General features: G+C 33.9%; 1 protein-coding gene across 2 annotated transcripts in view; it reads right to left on the reverse strand.

Annotated features, from left to right (window-relative positions):
* Epha3 (EPH receptor A3) overlaps nucleotides 1-19,756 on the reverse strand; it is a 346,294-nt gene that overhangs the window by 15,055 nt on the left and 311,483 nt on the right. For both annotated transcript variants that reach the window (XM_047564892.1, XM_047564891.1), the window contains exons 14-15: nucleotides 9,464-9,613; nucleotides 7,594-7,787 (exon numbers count right to left, since the gene is read on the reverse strand). In XM_047564892.1, coding sequence (XP_047420848.1) covers nucleotides 7,594-7,787; nucleotides 9,464-9,613 — 344 coding nt within the window. The remainder of the gene's footprint in view (nucleotides 1-7,593; nucleotides 7,788-9,463; nucleotides 9,614-19,756) is intronic.

The raw sequence follows: 19,756 nt of genomic DNA on the forward strand, positions 1-19,756 counted from the left end.
TCTCTGTAGGTGGGAGTCAAACAATGTTCTCAAATACAAATGAATGTTTCATTTTTGTTTATCCTTTTAGGATTGCCATCCACTGGCAAAGATTCACTCCATAGTCCCCTTACAAGAATGCTAAAGTCTCCATTTGCTACAACCATACCCAGTTATACACAACCGCAGCATTCAATGCTCTCAATTAATTTCTTGCACTTGTAGAACATTTGAATTAGTGCCTTATGGATTAAGTGACTGAAGTATGTAGAGGCTTCACTAAGATCCTTGGACTCCAGGGCAACAAGGAAGTGGCAAGAAAGAGCTGAAAATTATAGTCTTGAAGGTTGGGATGAGGGATGGCTCAGTGTCAACCTATCTAAAGCAGCATGCTCCACTATTTCTAAATCTCCTGATAAACCATGGGATATGAGGACTTTATTAGAAACTAAATGATATTAGAAAAGTAAAATTGGTTATATTTGTAGTGAAAACCATCATTATTAGACTGAGATTTGGAACTGCTAAACGAGTCTGTGGTCACTGTTTTTAATCTCTGCAGAAATAATGTTTTGAGCCAGGCACAGTGACACATGTCTGTAATCCCAGTGACTCAGGAGACTAAGGTAGGAGGATCCAGAGTTCAAAGCCAGGTTCACAAAAAGGGAGGTGCTAAGCAACTCAGTGAGACCCTGTCTCTAAATAAAAAACAAAATAGGGCTGAGGATGTGGCTCAGTGGTCAAGTGCCCCTGAATTCAATCCCTGGTAATCCCCGCCTCGCCAAAAAAAAAAAAAAAAAAGCAAGCAAGCAAACAAGCAAGCAAGCAAGCAAGCAAGAAAGAAAGAAAGTTCTAAGTTGTGAGCATGGCTTTCATTCCTTCCCCCCGATCAACCCAGCAATGGTAATATAAGAGAAGCATGGTAGCCAACCTCAGAGACTTAGAGTTTCTTGGGGGGAATATACAGTTTAAAAAAGAGAGAGCAGCAGAGGCAGAGAAAGAGAGAGATGTTAGAACTCAGTTAAGGATGGACAAGTTTATGGTACTCTGTAATAATGACATTGAACTTCCACTTGTGTTGCTAGAGAATGACTCAGTGAACACGTAATGCATAGGCTGCTCCCTTGAGGAAGCAGACGCCCAGGAGAATCTGAGAGGAGGGGAACATGGGCTGTTGTCTCCCACAGTGCTTGGGTTTCTGAGGGAACTGTATGTGATCACTGAGGCTACAGTACTCGACATACAAGTGGAATGAGGGGAAAGTTAAAACAGCTCCCTCCTCTCACACCCTGCCTCTCCCCCTACAAGGCAGTTAAGTAAATCAAAGAATCATCTAACTTCTCTTCTTCAAATGCCTTAATTGATTCCTCATGGACTTGGAAGAAGAAAATCCCCCAGCCTTCATGATGGCCTATGGAGCCACAAGTGCCCTAGCTTCTGTTTGCCTGCTGTTAGGTTTATGCCAGATTCTTCGTTTCTCTTCTGCTCTGCAGCCTTATTATTCCCTGCCATCCCCTAGAGCCTCCCAACTCTTTCTCACCCCAAGACTTTTGTAGCTCATTTATCTTATTCCAAGAGTACTGTTTTTTTGGAGGGTGGAGGGTATCTCTAAACACCTGGCTCATTATCATCGTTCAGATTTAAGATCTAATATTAGTTTCTCAGAGGGTTCACTCCCAAATGACCCTTTATTATTTATAACAGCCATCTATTTATTTCCTCCTATAATCTGAAATTGTCTATTGTTTATTGTACAGCTTCTATAGTGTAAATTCCAGGACAGCAAGGACCATATATGTTTTCTTTCTTGTTCTGCAGAGTCTACACAGGGTCTACTAAGTATATAGCAGGTTGGCATAATGTAAGTATTTCTTGAAACACATGAGTAGGTGAATATTTAAATCAAAGAAATGCTATTGAAGAAGCAGGACGTTTTAAGCCATTAAAAAGGAGTCTAGATCTTTTTCTAAGTGTAATGGAAACTCAAAATTGATTATAAATAGGTGACTAAAATTATCACAGATATATTTTGGCAAGGGGGTCATTAGGGAAGAATAGTTACTCTAGATTAGGTAGAGGGGAGTGAAGGGAGGGGATAGAAGGGGGACAGTGAAGGGGTATGGGGGTAGGAAGGATAGTAGAGTGTAACAGATATTGTTACCTCATGTACATATATGACTGCATGACCAATGTGATCCTACAATATGTACAATCAGAAAAATGAGGAATTATACTTCATTTATGCATGATTTATCAAAATGCATAAATGCATTCTATGGCCATGTATAACTAACTAGAACAAATAAAAAGTTTAAAAATAAAATAAAAACAAAACCACAACAAAAAAAGAAAATTCTGAAAGTTAGGTGAAAAGATGTTAGGATAAGGCAGAGCAAGAAAGAAAGCAGGAGGCAAGTCAGGGAGGTCCTACATGGTCTACGTCAGAAAAACAATAGGTATAGAAGATGTTTGTACTGAAAAGGACAGAGATGGACCACACTGATCCAGATCACCCAGATCAGGGTGTATGAGGCCAGATAGGGGTTCAGAGAGATGCTCCAATTCCTGGTTGGACAAAGGATTAATTTCTGGTGTATTCAACTAATGAGAAAGGCAGTGGAAAGATTGGGCTAGCAGGAGAAAAAGAAATGATAAATTTTCAGAATAGGAACTTAGAGATGTCTGAGAGACTTTTATTTGAAATAAGTTTAACTGTGAAGAATGTTAGAGAAATGTGGGTTTAGTGAGTAGAGATACATGGCCAGCAGAGCTGACACTGACCAGAAGGACCTCTTCAATTCCCCTGATGAAAATCATTTGGAGTTTTTATCAAACGTCCAAGTTCTATTTTCCTTTCCTATAGACTCCAAGTCAGTACCTCAGGATAGGTGTATAGCTAACTAATTTCCCCAAATGATTCTTATTACCAAGGAAATATGAGAAATAGTGTAACAATGATATGCTTTTATGACAAAGATTATATGGAAAGAAATTACCTGGACATAGCAGTAGGGAGAGAGGGACAGAGAGGAAGAAAAGGGAAAATAGATGGATTAGTCTCTGACAGTTAGAGGGACACCTCATCTGACAATTTATTAGAAAAGAGACAGAATAGGTAAGCACAGATCCCATTATAGTTTTGTAATGCTGTTAGAACTTCCCAAATAATCCCTATTTTTTCAATCGAATATCTTTCAAGGGCTCACTAAAAATTAAATGGATGAATGAGGGAGGAGTGAATTTAATCAACTATAAAAATTAATGAAATCAACACTGTTAAAAGAGAGAAAGCAAATTTTCTGAAGGAAAAAATATTCTTGAAATCCTTGCATGGCAATGTGACATTGTTCATGATAACCATAATGACATAATGTACCAAGTTATGTGTTTTAATGACAATAAAGAAACATAAAATTCACCAAACTTTTACATTTAGTGAATTAATATGAATGGCACTTTGTACAAAAATGTTCCTGTATTCCCTAAAATTAAGTGTATTGTGACAAAACAAGCAAACTTCTATCAGGTATTAAAGAATACATAGTAGTAAAAATTTTGTATAAAATATAATCTTCCACCATGAGTGTATGTGTGTATGTGTGTATGTAAAGAGAAAAAGTCAGTTAATGAAGTATATTGAAAGTTGGATGCTGGAAATATTCTAATATACTATGATCTAATATTAATTCTATATCCATAAAATTGATGTTGAATATCCAAACATCGTATTACATAAATCAGTTTTATATCAATAATAGTATCCTATGGGCATTGTTAAAATGTTTTTTTATGATATGAAAGAGTTGAAAAAATGTTTTCTTTGCTATGACTACTAGTGAGTAAAGATCAAAGAAATGGCTTCAAGGTGTAAAATGAGGACCATATGGCCCCAGCAAGGACAGGTTTGCTATCCTGTTAGCTGTTAAACTGTCAGGTAGATTCCAAAAGAGCCTGCACTATCTCTCCCTGTGAAGTTTATAACAGAGATTCATCCTTGTGGAATAAGTTATGGGAAGTTTCATTTAAAGATTTATCACAAACTTTAATCTTTGTAACCACTAAATGTTATTTCTAATAAATCAACTAATGCTCTCACATACTGATATTAACAGTTTGTTCAGATTCCCCTTATTCACTTTATTCAAATATAATGGGAAAACTACATAGTGTATGCTCACTATGCTCAATTCAAAATGAACTAAAGACTTGACCTGAAGACCTGAACCATAAGATTCTTATAAGAAAACATAGGGGAAGGCTCCATGATGTGTTAATCTTGGCAATACTTTTTTGGACATGGCCCCAAAAGCACAGACAACAAAAGCAAAAATAAAATAAGAAGTACATCAACTTAAAAAGTTTCTTCAGAGCAAAGAAATATTTCTTCAGAATGGAGAAGAAATATTTACAAACCATATATCCATAATGGGTTAGTATTCATAATTTATTAGAAACTCACAAATGAAATAACAAAAATAAAATAAACAAACAAAACCCCACAAAAAACCTGATTAAAAAATAGACAAAAGATCTGGGTACCAGAGGCCCAGGAGGTTGAGACTGGGGGTCACACGTTCAAAGTTAGTCTCAGAAACTGAGAGAGGCCCTAAGCAACTTAGTAAGACCCTGTCTAAAAATAAAATATAAAATGAACTGAGGATGTAGCTCAGGGTAAATTGCCCCTGGATTCAATCCCTGGTACAAAAAAAATATAAATAAATAAACAAATAAATTAATTAATTAATATAGACAAAAGACAAAAGACTTGAACAGCTATTTTCCCAAGGAAGACCTACAAATGACCACAAGATATATGAAAAGATGCTCAACTTGACTAATCATCAGGGATATGTAAGTCAAAACTACAATGATCCAGCAATTCCAGTTTTGACTATGTAACCAAAGTAAATAAAATTTACATTGAAGATACATTTGCACTTTCATATTCCTTGCACCATTTTTACAAGTCGAGAGATGAAATAACCTAAATATCAATAACAGATAAAAGGATTAAAAATGTAAAATTGTGTTCTCTATCTCAAATTCCACCTTTAAAAAGAAGAAAATGCCACTGGGCATGATGGCACATGCCTGCAATCCCAGTTACTCAGGAGGCTAAGGCAGGCAGAAGGATAACAAGCACAAGGTTTAGCCTGCGCAACTTTGTGAGACCCTGTTTTGAAATAAAGTAAAAATAAAATAAAATAAAATAAAGAAAGAAAAAAAAAAGGAGCTCTTAGAATGCTTGCCTAACATGTGTAAGGTTCTAGTTTTATTTCTTGGAGCCACAAAAAAAAAATTGTTTAAAAAAATAAAAGGTAACTGTGAAGTTAGGGATATGCTAGTTTGATAGTGGTAATCATTTTATAATGTATATGTATATCAAAATATCATTGATCTTGTCATGGTAGTGCATACCTACAATCCCAGCAGCTCTGGGGGCAGAGGCAGGAGGATTATAAATTTAAAGCCAGTCAAAATAGAAAAAGTAAAAAGCATAATTATAATAAAGAACTAGGGATGTGGTTCCATGGTCAAGCACCATTGTGCTCAATCGCTGGTCAAAAAAAAAAAATCATCGAACAAATTGTACACCTTCAATATATATATACAACTATTCTTTGTCAACAATAATAATAGAGATAGAAATTGACACACATAAGCATCTGAGTAGGGGAGTTCATTTTTCCTTTTGCTTCATGTTCCAATATTGCTTGGTTTCTTTCAGTTCTTTTCTACTTAATATGTTGATGTTTTTGTTCATTATAGATTTGGGGGTATTAACTTTGATTTCTTAAAATATTGCACTGCAATATTAATTTTAAAATATTGCATAAAACATAATTAATTTAACTTTTTTGTCTCTACATATTCGCAAATGCATGTACCCACTCTAATCTTTAAACAATGTGAAGTGAAAAACAAGGAATTTTTCATAATTTAAATGACAATTGTAGTTACCAAACTTTGTAGCAATGGCAACAACAGAGTAGTATAGCATTAATGGAAATTAGAAATAGCACAATTGAGACTAGTAGAGAAGTAACTAGTTATGCAAAGATCCATAGAAGTGTACAATAGTGTGCTGGTCATTGTACTGAGAAAACTCCATTGGTTATAAAGCTATCTGGACTCATTAGTCTTCAAATCTTTTAGAGTATAATCACAGTTAGAAGTTCCAAACAGATCTAATGCTCTTTGCTCAGTAGTTGCCAAGAGGAAGGTTTTCAAAAGTGTAAAATATGTACTAGTTCATACAATAAATCAGAACAAAAAACTAAAACCCCCCAAAACTATACATCATCAGAACTCTTTGTATGTGCATAGTCAGATCTAGATTAGTAAACACTACGGATAGCCTTGTTTTTGTTATTTCTTTCATCTGATATGAAACTTCACAAAATTCCTCTCCTCTTTACCATTTCTTCTATTGTCCTTTGTAGGTGCACAGTAGTTTACCATTGCACAAAAACACTAAGGAAACTTGGGCAATTCTTGACTGGAATAAGAACCTGTTATGGTTTAGATGTGGTGTCCCCCAAAAGCTCATGTATGAGACAATGAAAGAAGGTTCAGAGAAGAAATGATTGGGTTAGGAGAGTCTTAACTCAATTAGTGATTGAATCCCCTGATAGGGATTAACTGAGTGGTAACTGAAGTCGTGGGGTGTGGCTGGAGGAGGTGGGATTGGGGGCGTGGCTTTGGATGTATATTTGTATTTGGCGAGTGGACTCTCTCTGCTTCCTGATTGCCATGATGTGAGCTGCTTCCCTCTACCACCCTATCCTGCCATGATTTTCAGCTTTATCTTGAGCCCCGAGGAATGGAGACTGCCTTCTATGGACTAAAACCTCTGAAACTGTGAGCGCTCAAATAAACTTTTCCTCCTCTATAATTGTTTTGGTTGGGTACTTTTAGTCACAGCATCAAAAAAGTTGACTAAAACAGTACCCACACGACTTAATGTGCATGACACATTCAGGATTGCATCATACTTAGAATGAGTTTACATTGTGTTGCTGTCCTGGGATATGGACTAAATTCTTAGTTTTATCCTTCACTAGTTTTATCTAGCATCATAATTGTTACTCAATATACATTAAAGAAATATTTTTTTCAAAATAGTGGGAAATTACTTTCTACAAATTAGTGTAAAGTTTTGAATACATTGCTATTAAACTTTTTTTGAAGCTTTACTTTAAATAAAAAATAAAGCTGACTTTTCCTTCTTCCCTTCTCTTTTCCTTCTTTCCTTCCTTATGCCCTTCCTTCCTTCCATCCTTCCCCTTTTTTTTCTTCCTTTCTCTTTCTTCCAACAATGGAGAGTTAGTGAAAAGAAACTGTGTGTCAGATTTTCCCATTTCCCCAAATCTAAAACAAGCATGAATGTAGAGACATTTCTAGTCAATGTGAAAGTTAAAGACATCTCAGAGTTTCATCATCAATATTAAGTAGCATGAGAATTCCCCCGAAGAACAAGGAAAGAAAGCATATCTCTCCCATCTTGAGAAATGGAAGTTTCAAAGAATGCAGTTGGGTTTGGGTGGGAGGTCATTCCCTTGGAGACAGCAAACACGCATTTTGGAGTGCAGAATGCAAAATCTAATGTGTCACCTTGCTGCTGCACTGGTGATGATCTTCAGACTGCCGGGATTCCGGATGAGCTTGTCCAGGATGCTGACAATCTGCTCAAACTTGGGTCTGTTGTTTCTGTCTTTCTGCCAACAGTCCAGCATCAACTGATACAATGCAGCTGGGCAGTCCATGGGGGGTGGCAGGCGATAGCCCTCATCCACAGCTTTAATTACCTGAGTAAGAAGAAAAGTTTCCAGGGACATAAGAGGTTGGACTTATTCTATTCCTTTGTTTATACTGATAAGAATATTTTAAAGTTAGATTCAAAGTTATCAATTTAAATTGCCTAAAAGTATAATAGCTGATCAAGCAAATAACTAACTATTCATGCATAAAGATATTACTTAAAGGAAGACTAAGTGAGAGAAAGTAAATTTAGAAAAAGTGTTTGCAAAGATTCTTTTCAGATTAAATTTACAAATGTCAAGTAATAACGGAAATTTGTTGTTATAATGAAATAATTACTTGATTTTATGATCACTAAGGAAATATATGAATGAATGCAAAGAAAAATAATGTATATATTTTAGTTACACCACAGTTCAAATGGCCCCTACCAAATCATAGTAACTTCCTCTGGTGAAATCTTTTGTACTGCACAATTAATTATTTGCTATTTCATTAGTATTTTTAAAAAGCAATTTTTTTTTTTTTTTTTTTTTCAGCGCTGGGGATTGAACCCATGGCCCTGTGCTTGCAAGGCAAACACTTTACCAACTGAGCTATCTCCTCAGCCCTTAAAGCAATGTTTTAAACTTAATTGTGCTTCCCTCAATTCTTGAGTTTCTGGTTCCATCTACTTGGGGTAAGGCCTGATAATTTGTATAAACACAAATATAAATTCAAATTCTCATGCTATGTTAAAATTGCTGCTACAGGGCTGGGGTTATGGCTCAGTGGTAGAGTGCTTACCTGGCACATGTGAGACACTGGGTTCTATCCTCAGCACCGCATAAAAATAAATAAATAAAATAAAGATTTTTTAAAAAGTTGATGCTACAGACACGACACTTTGCGATCCACTGATGTAAAAAGAAATTAGAAAAAAACAGATGGGGGAAATTGTGACCATTTTCCCCCAATATTATTTTAAAAAGAGTTTGTTGGAAGAAGTACAGAAAGATTTATTTATCAAAATACATTAGAAACAATTCTATAAGTGGTAAGCAGGAAATCACTAAAAGCATCTCAGTTTGCCTTCTTCTGTATCTTTGGGATCACTCAAAGTTTCTGGCTGGAAAAATGTTAATCCCGTATATAAATAGCATCCTCTTACTAAGCATTAGCAAAACATAAACCTATGAAAACAAAATTCATTTTGGAAAATCATATCAAAGTAATAATGGAAAATTAAAGATTATTTTCTCTATTCAGAAACTTCAGTTACTTTAACTAAACTCATGTGCATGTTTAATACAACATGGTAGAGATTGGTTGTTTTGGTTTGACTTTGCAAGATTAAAAATTTAAGTAAACAAAATATTGGAATAGATGCATTAATTCAATCCAGGAAGTGTGACAGCCATGTATTTTACTAATGTTAAAATGTAGCGAAAATATTTCAAATACTCCATGTGGGTTTCCTTATTGTCATTTATATTATTTCATTCTTGTTACAAATGTGTCATTTTTTCACATTCCTGAACCCCTGATTTAGGAAGACATATAAAGCTGTAAAAGCAATTCAATTAATATCTTTGCAAGACTTGGAAACAGTTTCATTTCTTCTAAGTGTTCAATTTCAATGTCACAAACTAGGAGCCACCTGGTCTCATTATGCTCCACTTCCTTGCACAGCTTGATCTTTTAATCTGAACTCATAACTCATAAACTACAAATACACACTTACATCCTGATTGGACATCTCCCAGTATGGTCTTTCTCCATATGACATCACCTCCCAGAGAACAATCCCATAACTCCATACGTCGCTGGCTGATGTGAATTTGCGGTAGGCTATTGCTTCTGGTGATGTCCACCGGATTGGAATCTTCCCCCCCTTTGAGTATAAAATCACATCCATGTAAATGGGTAATACATAGAACATAGATGCAAAACAATCAAATCCAACACAATTTGCTGTGGTATTTCTGTTCTGAAATGAAACAGGGGCTTCTGATAAAATATTTTGATATCCTATTTTAATATTCAAAGGATCATGCCATCTACAGCAAAATTACTTCCACAATTTGGGAAATTTTTAAAACCATAAAAAAAATAGAAAATCACTTAAACATTGACATTTTATAGTAACTATGGCACATTAATTAATCATCTACAACTAAATAACCTAAAGTGAATGTAATACACTTTGATTTTTCATCTCAGAACTGAGATACCACTTTTGTTGATTTAAAGTAGATTTATACTTAATCAAGTCATCTTAGTTCAAAAAAATTGTTAATATTTATAAACTTAGATCTTGTCTTGACACATAAATAAATACAAGTATTCACTAATAAACTCAAAATTATAGTTCAAATATGACTCTCTTTAATTTATAAATTGTCCATTTAAATGTTACCAACACAAATAAATGATAGTTACATGTATTTGCTCATTACATATTATATATCTATACTGAAATGTCACACTCTACCCCACAAATATGCATAATTATTATACAATCAATTTAAAATAAATATTTTATTATTAGATATAATGATTACATTCTCAGGACTTATTGTCTAGAGGAAAATAATATTGCATATATGTGTTATAGGAGATACAAAGGTATAAATTCCAAGAATTTGCTCTCAAATTACTATATACATTTAATAAAGATCTATCACTGTCAACCATGTGGGAAGTACTATGCTAGTCACTTAAAATGAGACAATTGTAAGTAACACACTGGTTCTTTTGTTTGGAAAATGTCAGGCAAAGAGGCATGATAATTACTTGCTGTGAATAAATACAAAAAGGGAGCACATTTCTTTTCAAACTTTAGAGTGCATCAAAGACACACTTTTCTTAAAATGGAAATTCTGGTTCAAGAGTTCCAATGTAACCACTGTCTGCATTTCCAACAAGCTCCAGGTGATTCTGGTTCTTGTGGTCTATGGCCCTTATACTGAGAAAATAAGAGTAGTGGCAGTAGTTTCAAATGTTTAGACCAAATTCGGATTTGGGGGACTCAATATTTCAAGTATTTCTTCTTGATTTTGACAAAAACAGGCTTACAGGGTGGCACTTAACAAAATCTAATCAAATGCCAAATGGAAACACTGGAAATACTTTCTCTTCCTTAAATAACTCAGAGAATTAACAAGTCAAATAAAACTATATTCATGGTTCAAAAGAAATGAACTATTTTAAAAATCTCAGTTAGAGATACTTTGACATGTTTTTAGTGGCCTGACTTTCCTTTTTACTGGAACCAAACAACTGAAAGTATATTGATGGCAGGTTAAAAAAAGAAAAAGAAAAATGGAAAATCTCTTTCCATGCTGAAAATGCTTATCTGTTTAGAAATAAAAGGCAGATATTTGTCACCAAGGTTCCTTGTTGCAATTAAAATATAAAAATTAAAAATAACATTAAGCTAATGTCAGTCATGAGAGAGAAGCCTATTTATTTGGAATTTTTTTCAACCAGGATTAAAAATGGAACACACCAAAGTTTTTTCATCCTTAGTCTTTCATCCTTATTTTTCAGAGAGTATTGAGCATACTTTATAACAAAATTTCTTAAAATAGTGAAATACTAAAAAGTGATTTTGGGGGGGAAGAAGATAGCAACACCCATATTTAAGCTTGGACAGAATCCAGGGTGATCTGAAGACAGATGTAAGGTTATTGGAGGAGATTCTCCTGAGTTACGATGATGCCCATCTCTTCCTGGGGATCTTTGCCCTCCTGAATCTTTTAACTTGCATGGGATTTGGTACAGTGTGTTCTCTAATGTAGCATGTGGTTACAGATTCAAGCAAATTATTTCCAGAAAGATTTTCAATCGATTACTATTTGCTTTCACCTGTGTAAATCTTATTTTAAGGTTGTATCAAACGCAACTGGGAAATACATTCGGTAAAATGTATGGCCAATTATTTTAATAAAAGCATTAAATGTTTGAATTCTCTTCTCTTCCTAACATATTTTGTAACTGTTGCATTCTACAATGCTTGTTATTATACCAGCTTCTAATTTTTTAATATAGCAATTTCTTAGGTCTGAGAATGCAAAGATAATCATAGATTTAAGACCCTCACCCTTTCCCTAGCCAGGCATCCTGTAAATGATGCTATCTAACCCTGAAGAAATCAGGAGAATAAAAATCACTGAGAATTATTAATTATTATTTAGGCATTTTTGTCATTGTTAATGGACTTATAATATATGTGAAGCAACTACAAAATCTCTTATACTTAATAGAATACTCAATAAATGCTCTGTTCTTTCCTCTTTTCCAATCCCTTCAGTTGTTTGACAAACCTTTGTTAGTGGGCTAACAAATTTATGAAATGATAATCTAAAGGAAAGGTCATTGTCAACTACAAACCAATGTTCAAAGTTAGTAATGCTGTTTTTATTGCTAAAAAAGAAAAATACTAAAAAGAATTTTTTAAAAAATTTCTTATTTTCCATGGTGAGCAAACATCAGGTCACCACAGTTTTAAATGAAAGCAAAATAAACCAACATTGTATATATTTAATTTAAAATTTAGAAAACAAACTATAGAAGAAATCTCAAACCAGCAAAATCAATTTGGAGTTTAATGGAAGTGAGTGTTTATGTTATCACAAAGTCTTCAATTTCAAGAATATAGTTTCAAACCCTTTATGTTCAACATTAGTAAAATATTTCAGTAGAAGTTGGTCTTGTAATATCGATTGTTGCAAGTAAAATCAGTTCCCAAACTCTAATTTGAAATCCCAAGTCTATGAAAAGTTGAATATATTATAAAGCTGAAATAATGAGCATAACTCACTCTAGTGGAAAAGAGGTTTCTATTTAAATAAGTTATCTTGGCAAATGTGCAGAGCAGGCATTCAATAAATGCTCATTGATCTTAATTGAATCCCCTTTCTCATAAGTACATGCTGACTTCTTGAAAAGATATTGTTCCTTTTTTCCTGGGAGACATTTCTCCTGCCTGCCTCCCTGTTACTAACAACCTTTTTACTTGAACATCCTTGTCAAGGATGAACTCAGAAGCAAGATTTGGGAATGTCCTAGGCAGAATCCATTATCCTTGTGTTATCCTCCCCCTATGAAAAGATCTTACCTTTAAACTTCCTATTTGCATTCCCATAGTTTAAAATAGAATCTGAGTTTCTACCTGTACTGCTGGCGTCCTGTTTATTATAAAGAAGTCTATAATTCCATCAAGTGGGAAAATGACTTATTATTTTATAGACAGTAGATTCTATTGAGGACCTCTGATAATTCTCAGCATTTTAAAATGTGCAGTACATTTTTAGGTAGCAAGTTGAATCTAGTTTCTCAGAATAAGTGTAAACATTATATAAGAAGAAGCCAATATAAATATTTTAAAAAGCACAGCACAATGTATTTTTTAAATGTCCTTTCATTAAAACATTTTAATGGCTCCACAATAGTAGTGAATATAAGATTTACTGAGCATCATGATTTCAGTATTTCTAAAATTTTCAATCTTTGCCACAATACATAAAAATTCAGCATTTTAGACTCTCCATATGCTTTAACATTTTTATTTCACTTCATAAATAATATACATTCTACATCAATGACTTCAATATTAATATTATGGTTATAACTTTACCAACCTAAATCACCAAAATAATTTTAAAGCATTTTTAATCTGTGCACAGATTAGGGTTATATTCTATACCTTTGTAGAATAAGTCTAAATAAAATTTTAAAGTAGAATAACAAAGGAAAAGTTAAGTTCAACCATTATTAGCTATGTTTTTGTCATCAATATCAGGCATGATGTTTGTTATTTAATTTGATGTTATGTAGATGGTATTTTAAAAGACACCTTATCGTTAGAATACCAGCAGAATAATGTTATTGGGTCATATAAAATGGGTTTTTAAGTTTAAATCATGTATATTTTATTTTCTGGCATTTAAATTATTTTTAAATTGATAGATAACATTGTTTTCATTGTACACAACATGATTGCTTGCAGTATATGTACATTGTGGAATGGCTAAATCCAGGTAATTGACAAATGTATTACCTCAGATAGTTCTTGTTTTGTGGTGAAATCACACAAAATCAACTTTTTTGAAATTTTTTTCAACATACAATATATTGTCATTTAAAAGAGTCACTTTGCTGTACAAATAGATCTCTTAAAATTTATTTCTAACTAATTATGCATAATTTTAGGAATATCTCCCTATCCCTCCACCCAGAATCTGGTAGCCAACATTCTGCTCTACTTCTATGAGATAAAAAATTACTTATATATTTTTTAATTCTCACATAAAATCATTACAATACTACATATTAATGGGATGATATGATGCTACAATACATGTATACATTGTAGAATGTTTAAGTCAGATTGAACATTTTATCTTCTCAAATATGTATTATTTATTTATGGTCAAAATTTTCAGTCATTTCTTCTAGCCTTTTTAAAATGTGTTGTACATTATTATCAACTACAATCACTGTCCTGTTGTTGGGAGAAATCCTAGTTCTTGGCTCGCAGCAGTTAATGTCTCAAGTGTGTAAACTTGCAGAGAGTAACATTCTGCTCTGATCACCTAGGAGTGTAAACAACTGCCCCAAGTTGACCTAGTGTTACCAAGGGAAACTGTATAGGTGCCTGGTGGTCTGATCCCCAGTGGCACATTGTGATTGGGCAAGAAACTTATAAAATATAAACCTGTTCCTGCAATAAACGAGTTTGCAGGCTGCTCGCCACAAGCCTTCTTCCACCCAACTCCTGGGAGTCTGGGGTCTTGATTCCATGGCCCTTACCTGTGCCTGAGCTAGCCTGGCACCCCTACATCCTATAAAATAGGATGCCAGAATGTTTTGCTTCTATGTACCTATAACTTAGTAGCCAGTGATCAGGCTTTCCTGATCCCTCGACATCTCCACACACCTCAGCCTCTGGTAACCCACTACTCTCAACTTTCATAAGATCAGCTTTCTTAGATTCCACATGTGAGTCAGATCATGTGGCATTTGTGTTTGTATGCTTGATTTATTTCACTTCACGTGATGTTCTCAAGATTCTTCCATGCTGTCACTAATGACAGGATTTTGAAATTCTTTTAATAGCAGAATAGTATTCCAGTGTACACATATATTTCACATTTTATTCTTACATTCATATACTAACACACCAACTCTGGTGTACATGGGGATCATAACTGTCTTCCCACTTCTGTTCTTTGCACATGTTGGGTACATTGAGAACAAGCCTTCTCTAGAGAAATGATGTCAGCTTTTCAGACCAGATTATTCCTAAACTGGGGACTTTCATGTGCACTGCCAAACGTTTAGCAGCAAGCCTGGATTTTCTTATCTAGTTTATATTTCTAATCTCCAGTTGTGGTGACCAAAAATGGCTTCAGATAATATCAAATATCCCCTGGGGAACAAAAACATCCTCATTTGAGAAGTACTACTTTGATGGTATGGGACGAATCTCGAGCAACAAAAGGAAATAGTCCAAATGAGGTTCATGATTTATCTGTGATTTTATATAAACTAAGTGCAATGACATTTTTTTATCATTCTCACGATTTTGAGGGATATTTTTATCCCTTTCTGTGCTTTAACTTCAGTAAGAGGAAAGCAAGAATCCAATTTTCCATGGCTGATCTTCTAACATCTGGATTTTGATAACATAACAGTATCCCTTTTGTATTCTTCTCTTTTTCTTCCTTCCATTCCTCCTCTCCTCCCTCCCATATGTTTTTCCACATTTTTATTGACTCTTCTCCCTTTTTTGAAAAGGGAATAATTTCCTAATGTTAGTGAAGCTTAGTTTTATAATTTAAGCATCATCAGCTAGAGCCATCAAGGACCTAGCACTTCATTGAGATAACAAGTGTTTACACCAAGCACAAACACTACCTGTATCTGCAAATGCGCCAATATTATTGGTATAAAGAGACATTGGATGAGTACTTGAGGGTCCTGTTTGGTACTGAAATATGGATGAAAGAAGCTGTGTACCTTAAAATCTAATTGAGACACACTTTATGATAAAGCTTTCTGCATTTAGGCTAGACATTTGTAGATCTGAGACTATTGGACTAGAATAAGTTGAATATATAGATGTCTAACTACTAAATTTTCTGCAAATAATTCAGGACAGAACATATGCACTATTCTGCTTTTGATTCTGAACTCCCAAATCACTCTTCCTCTCGCACCACCTACCTCAAAAAAATAAGTTCATATCATTTAATTGTTTCTGTTTTTGTCTCTATGTTCAGAAATTCCTTTTCTGATATATATAAATACACACACACACACACACACACACACACACAAGGGATATATATTAGATGTTTTAAAAATGTTCCACATATATACTAAATAGCACATATATATATATAGACAACATATATATATACTAAATTTTATATGTATATATACATATACACATATACTAAATACCTCTTTCAATGAGGCATGCAAAAATTTGGATTTAATAAGATAATATGATGTCATAATCTGGCATATGTTTTTTCTACCACAGTAAAGTTATTTGATGTAAATTTATTGATGAATCTAAACTTTGGAATTAGTTGGTAATTTAAGTTTTTGTAGATAAAATACTACCAAGAACTTAGTATATTGTAAATGTACAACTAATTACTATAAAAATAATTTATTAATGTGCATGTTTACCATATTTAAGCAGATTTTAAAATGAAGCATTTACTTGAAAGTTCTCTATGTCCACATGTGAGCTCCCCAGATACTTATGCATTTGAGAAAAGTTTCCAATGTCTTGGAGTCATCCCAGAATCACAGCATATGGAGGGTATCTAAAACCTCAATTGCACAGGGACCTCCAATTCAAACATAACACAATCAAAACTCATATGTCAAAATATACTCTACTGTCATGTATATCTAAAAAGAACAAAAAAATAAAGTTAATGTTCGCTCCCTATATTTGCAAGACCAAATCTATCGTCAGTTCCTCCCAACATTCATGTGCATATAACTAAGTAATTTGGGGTAGAAACAGAGGGGGAGGTTTAGTTACTTCCTTCATTTGATTATGTAGGAATCAGAAGTTCACGGTTTCTGGGACCAGCTTTGCACTCCTACTTAATTTTTGCCAAGTTGCTTTAACTTTCTATGCAACTATTTTTTCATTCATAAACTAAGGCCAGTTAGGAATACAAAATTAGACTATATGCTAATTTTTATCCACCTCTAACAGCTAAACAGCTTGAATGTCTTATAAATCTTAGCTTTCACCTTCCAGATTTTTACATTAAAACTATATGAATTCAAGAAAGCTGACATTTTCAATATTAATTACTTGGGCCTCCTAAAGATGGACTAACTTTGGACTAACTGTTTATCTATTTTTCTATTGTATCTGAATAAACCCTATAGAATTCTTATAGAAAAATTAAAGGAGATGAATAAAGACTATAAGCAAAAATTCTAGGGATTCTTTGGACAGAAGAATTACATAGTTGCTAAATTACATCCAGGACTAGTTTGGAGTTCAAAACTGTGTTCTGTTTGCTAAGAAACAGAAATTAGAGTAGGAATCACCAAGTGAAACTGTTCTTGAAAGATCCTGCAATTCAGTTTTCTTAGCTTAATGAATTTAGACAGTTTAAATGAGACATCTGGCCAAAAGCCAGAATGTTCCAGAAGCTTAGCTGAAGTCAGCTCATTTGGTATGGGTTGGGCATACTTCAAGGTTTGATTTCTAAAGCAAAGGAGTATAATTGATGAAATGTCTGGATGTTGAGACATAATATCTCATATCTGCCCCAACTTTTTTCTAATTATATATACCTATCTTTCCACACTGATTTAGGAAATGTTTTGCTGATTCACGGTTCATAATGCCTGCCTGTGAGTTCTGTCAGGTCATACTGAAAGTGACAAAGGACTCTGGAGAGTTTGTCTGAGTAAATTCTAAATAATTGAGTATTTAACCTGGAGGCAAATTTTGGCCTCTCAGGGTAAAAGTGGAAATACAGAGATAAATCATTTTGCTAAAGGATGTACCATCTATCTATTATCAGGGACTAAATTTCACTCAATGTAGTAGACAACAGGGGAAGGGCAATCTAAGAGGACTCCCAGGGGAAGCATCTATTCTAATCCCCAGTAGTTCAAATCTACACACCATTGAGAGAATAGTTTCAGCAGATGTTGATTGCCACAAGAGATCTGAGACAGATGATCCTTTAGGTAGCAAAAGTCCATCCCTTGAACTTTTGTGATTTTTCAACAATATATTAAATGATTAAGAATTTTTAAGAGTCAGGAAGATCTTAACATTGTAAGTTGCCATGTAACTATCCAGGAAATGAAACACAAATAAACAATGTTTATGTCACTATCAGAATCACATAAAACAAAAGTTTAGGAATCTGATGTATAATAGCTATCTTAAATAAAGAGCAAAATAAATATTAAGGTCTATGTTTAAATATATGTTCCAATATGGGTTCAGCATTTTTTAGGGTACAGCGAAGTTTTAAGTGCCAGATTTTGTGTTGTCTATATAACAAACCCCTAATTCATTATTTTAAAAAGTTACAGAAAGAGCCAGATCCCTCTTGATCAGAAAGAACAAAACAGAAGACATTATACTACCTGACTTCAAAATATACTGCAAAACTGTAGTCATCAAAACAGTATGTTATTTTCATAAAAACAGACACAAAGATCAATGGAACAGAATAAAGAGTTTAAAAGTAAACCTACATATCTACAGCCAATTGATTTTCAACACAAGTACTAAGAGTATGCATTGGAAAGGACTTGCTTTTCAATAAATGATCCTGGGAAAACTGAATATCCACATGCGGAAAAATAAAACTAGATGCCTTACAAAATTCACTAAAAATGGATTAAAGTCTTAAATATAAAACCTGAAATAATGAAACACCTAGAAGAAACTCACAAGGGAAATGCTTCACTAGATGGTCAAGAATTCTTTGGGCAAGACACCATAAGTGTAAGAATCAAAAGCAAAAAACATCTGGTGATGGAGCTCAGTGGCATAACACCTGCTGGCATGCACAAGGCCTTGACCTTGATCCTCAGCAATGCAAAAAATAAAAAAAATTCTTGTCCCCAAATTCAAAAATTAGATGTTTTAAAGTTATAATTGGCAGAAGAATGATTTTTCGTTCTTTTAGGTAACACTGGTGATTTAGAGCAGTGGTTGATTGCTTAAGTAGTGTGTCCAAAGCCTGGGTTCAATTCCCAGCACTGCAAGAAGATTAAAAAAAAAAAGTCATAATAAAAGCCAAAACAGACAAATGAAATTACATCAAACCAAAAAGCTTTTGCACAGAAAAATAAACAATCAGCAGAGTGCAGAACATATTTGCAAACTATAACATTTGATAAGGAGTGAATATTCAGAATAAATAAGGAATTGCAAACAACTCAAAATCAAAAAAATAAACAACCCAAAAATGTACAATGAACAGAAACAGACTTTTCTCAAAAGAAATACCTGGTCAACAGGTATATGAAAAAGTGCTTACCATCATTATTCAACAGAGAAATACAAATCAAAACCACAATGAGATACCACAATGAGATGGTTATTACCCAAGTGACTAAAGATAACAAATGCTAGCAAAGATGTGGAGAAAAGGGAATCATTGCACACAGTTGTTAGGAATGCACAATAGTATAGGCCTTACCAAAAACAGTATGGAAATTCTTCAAAAAATTAAAAATAGAAGTATTTCCACTTCTATTAATTAATAAGTTATGATGCAGCATTTCCATTACTGGGTACACATTTGAAGGAAATGAAATCAGTATACTGGGGGGAACATTTGCACCCCTTGTTCACTGCAGCACTACTCACAATAGCCAAGAAGTGGAAACAACCTAAGGGTCCATTGATGGATGAATGGATTAAGAAAATGTGGTACATGAACACAATGGAATACTATTGAGCCATAAAAATGAATATGGATCAACATTGATGGAACTGGAGATAATTATGTTGAGTGAA

Source organism: Sciurus carolinensis, chromosome 9, assembly GCF_902686445.1.
Source record: "Sciurus carolinensis chromosome 9, mSciCar1.2, whole genome shotgun sequence".
Lineage (NCBI taxonomy): Eukaryota > Metazoa > Chordata > Mammalia > Rodentia > Sciuridae > Sciurus > Sciurus carolinensis.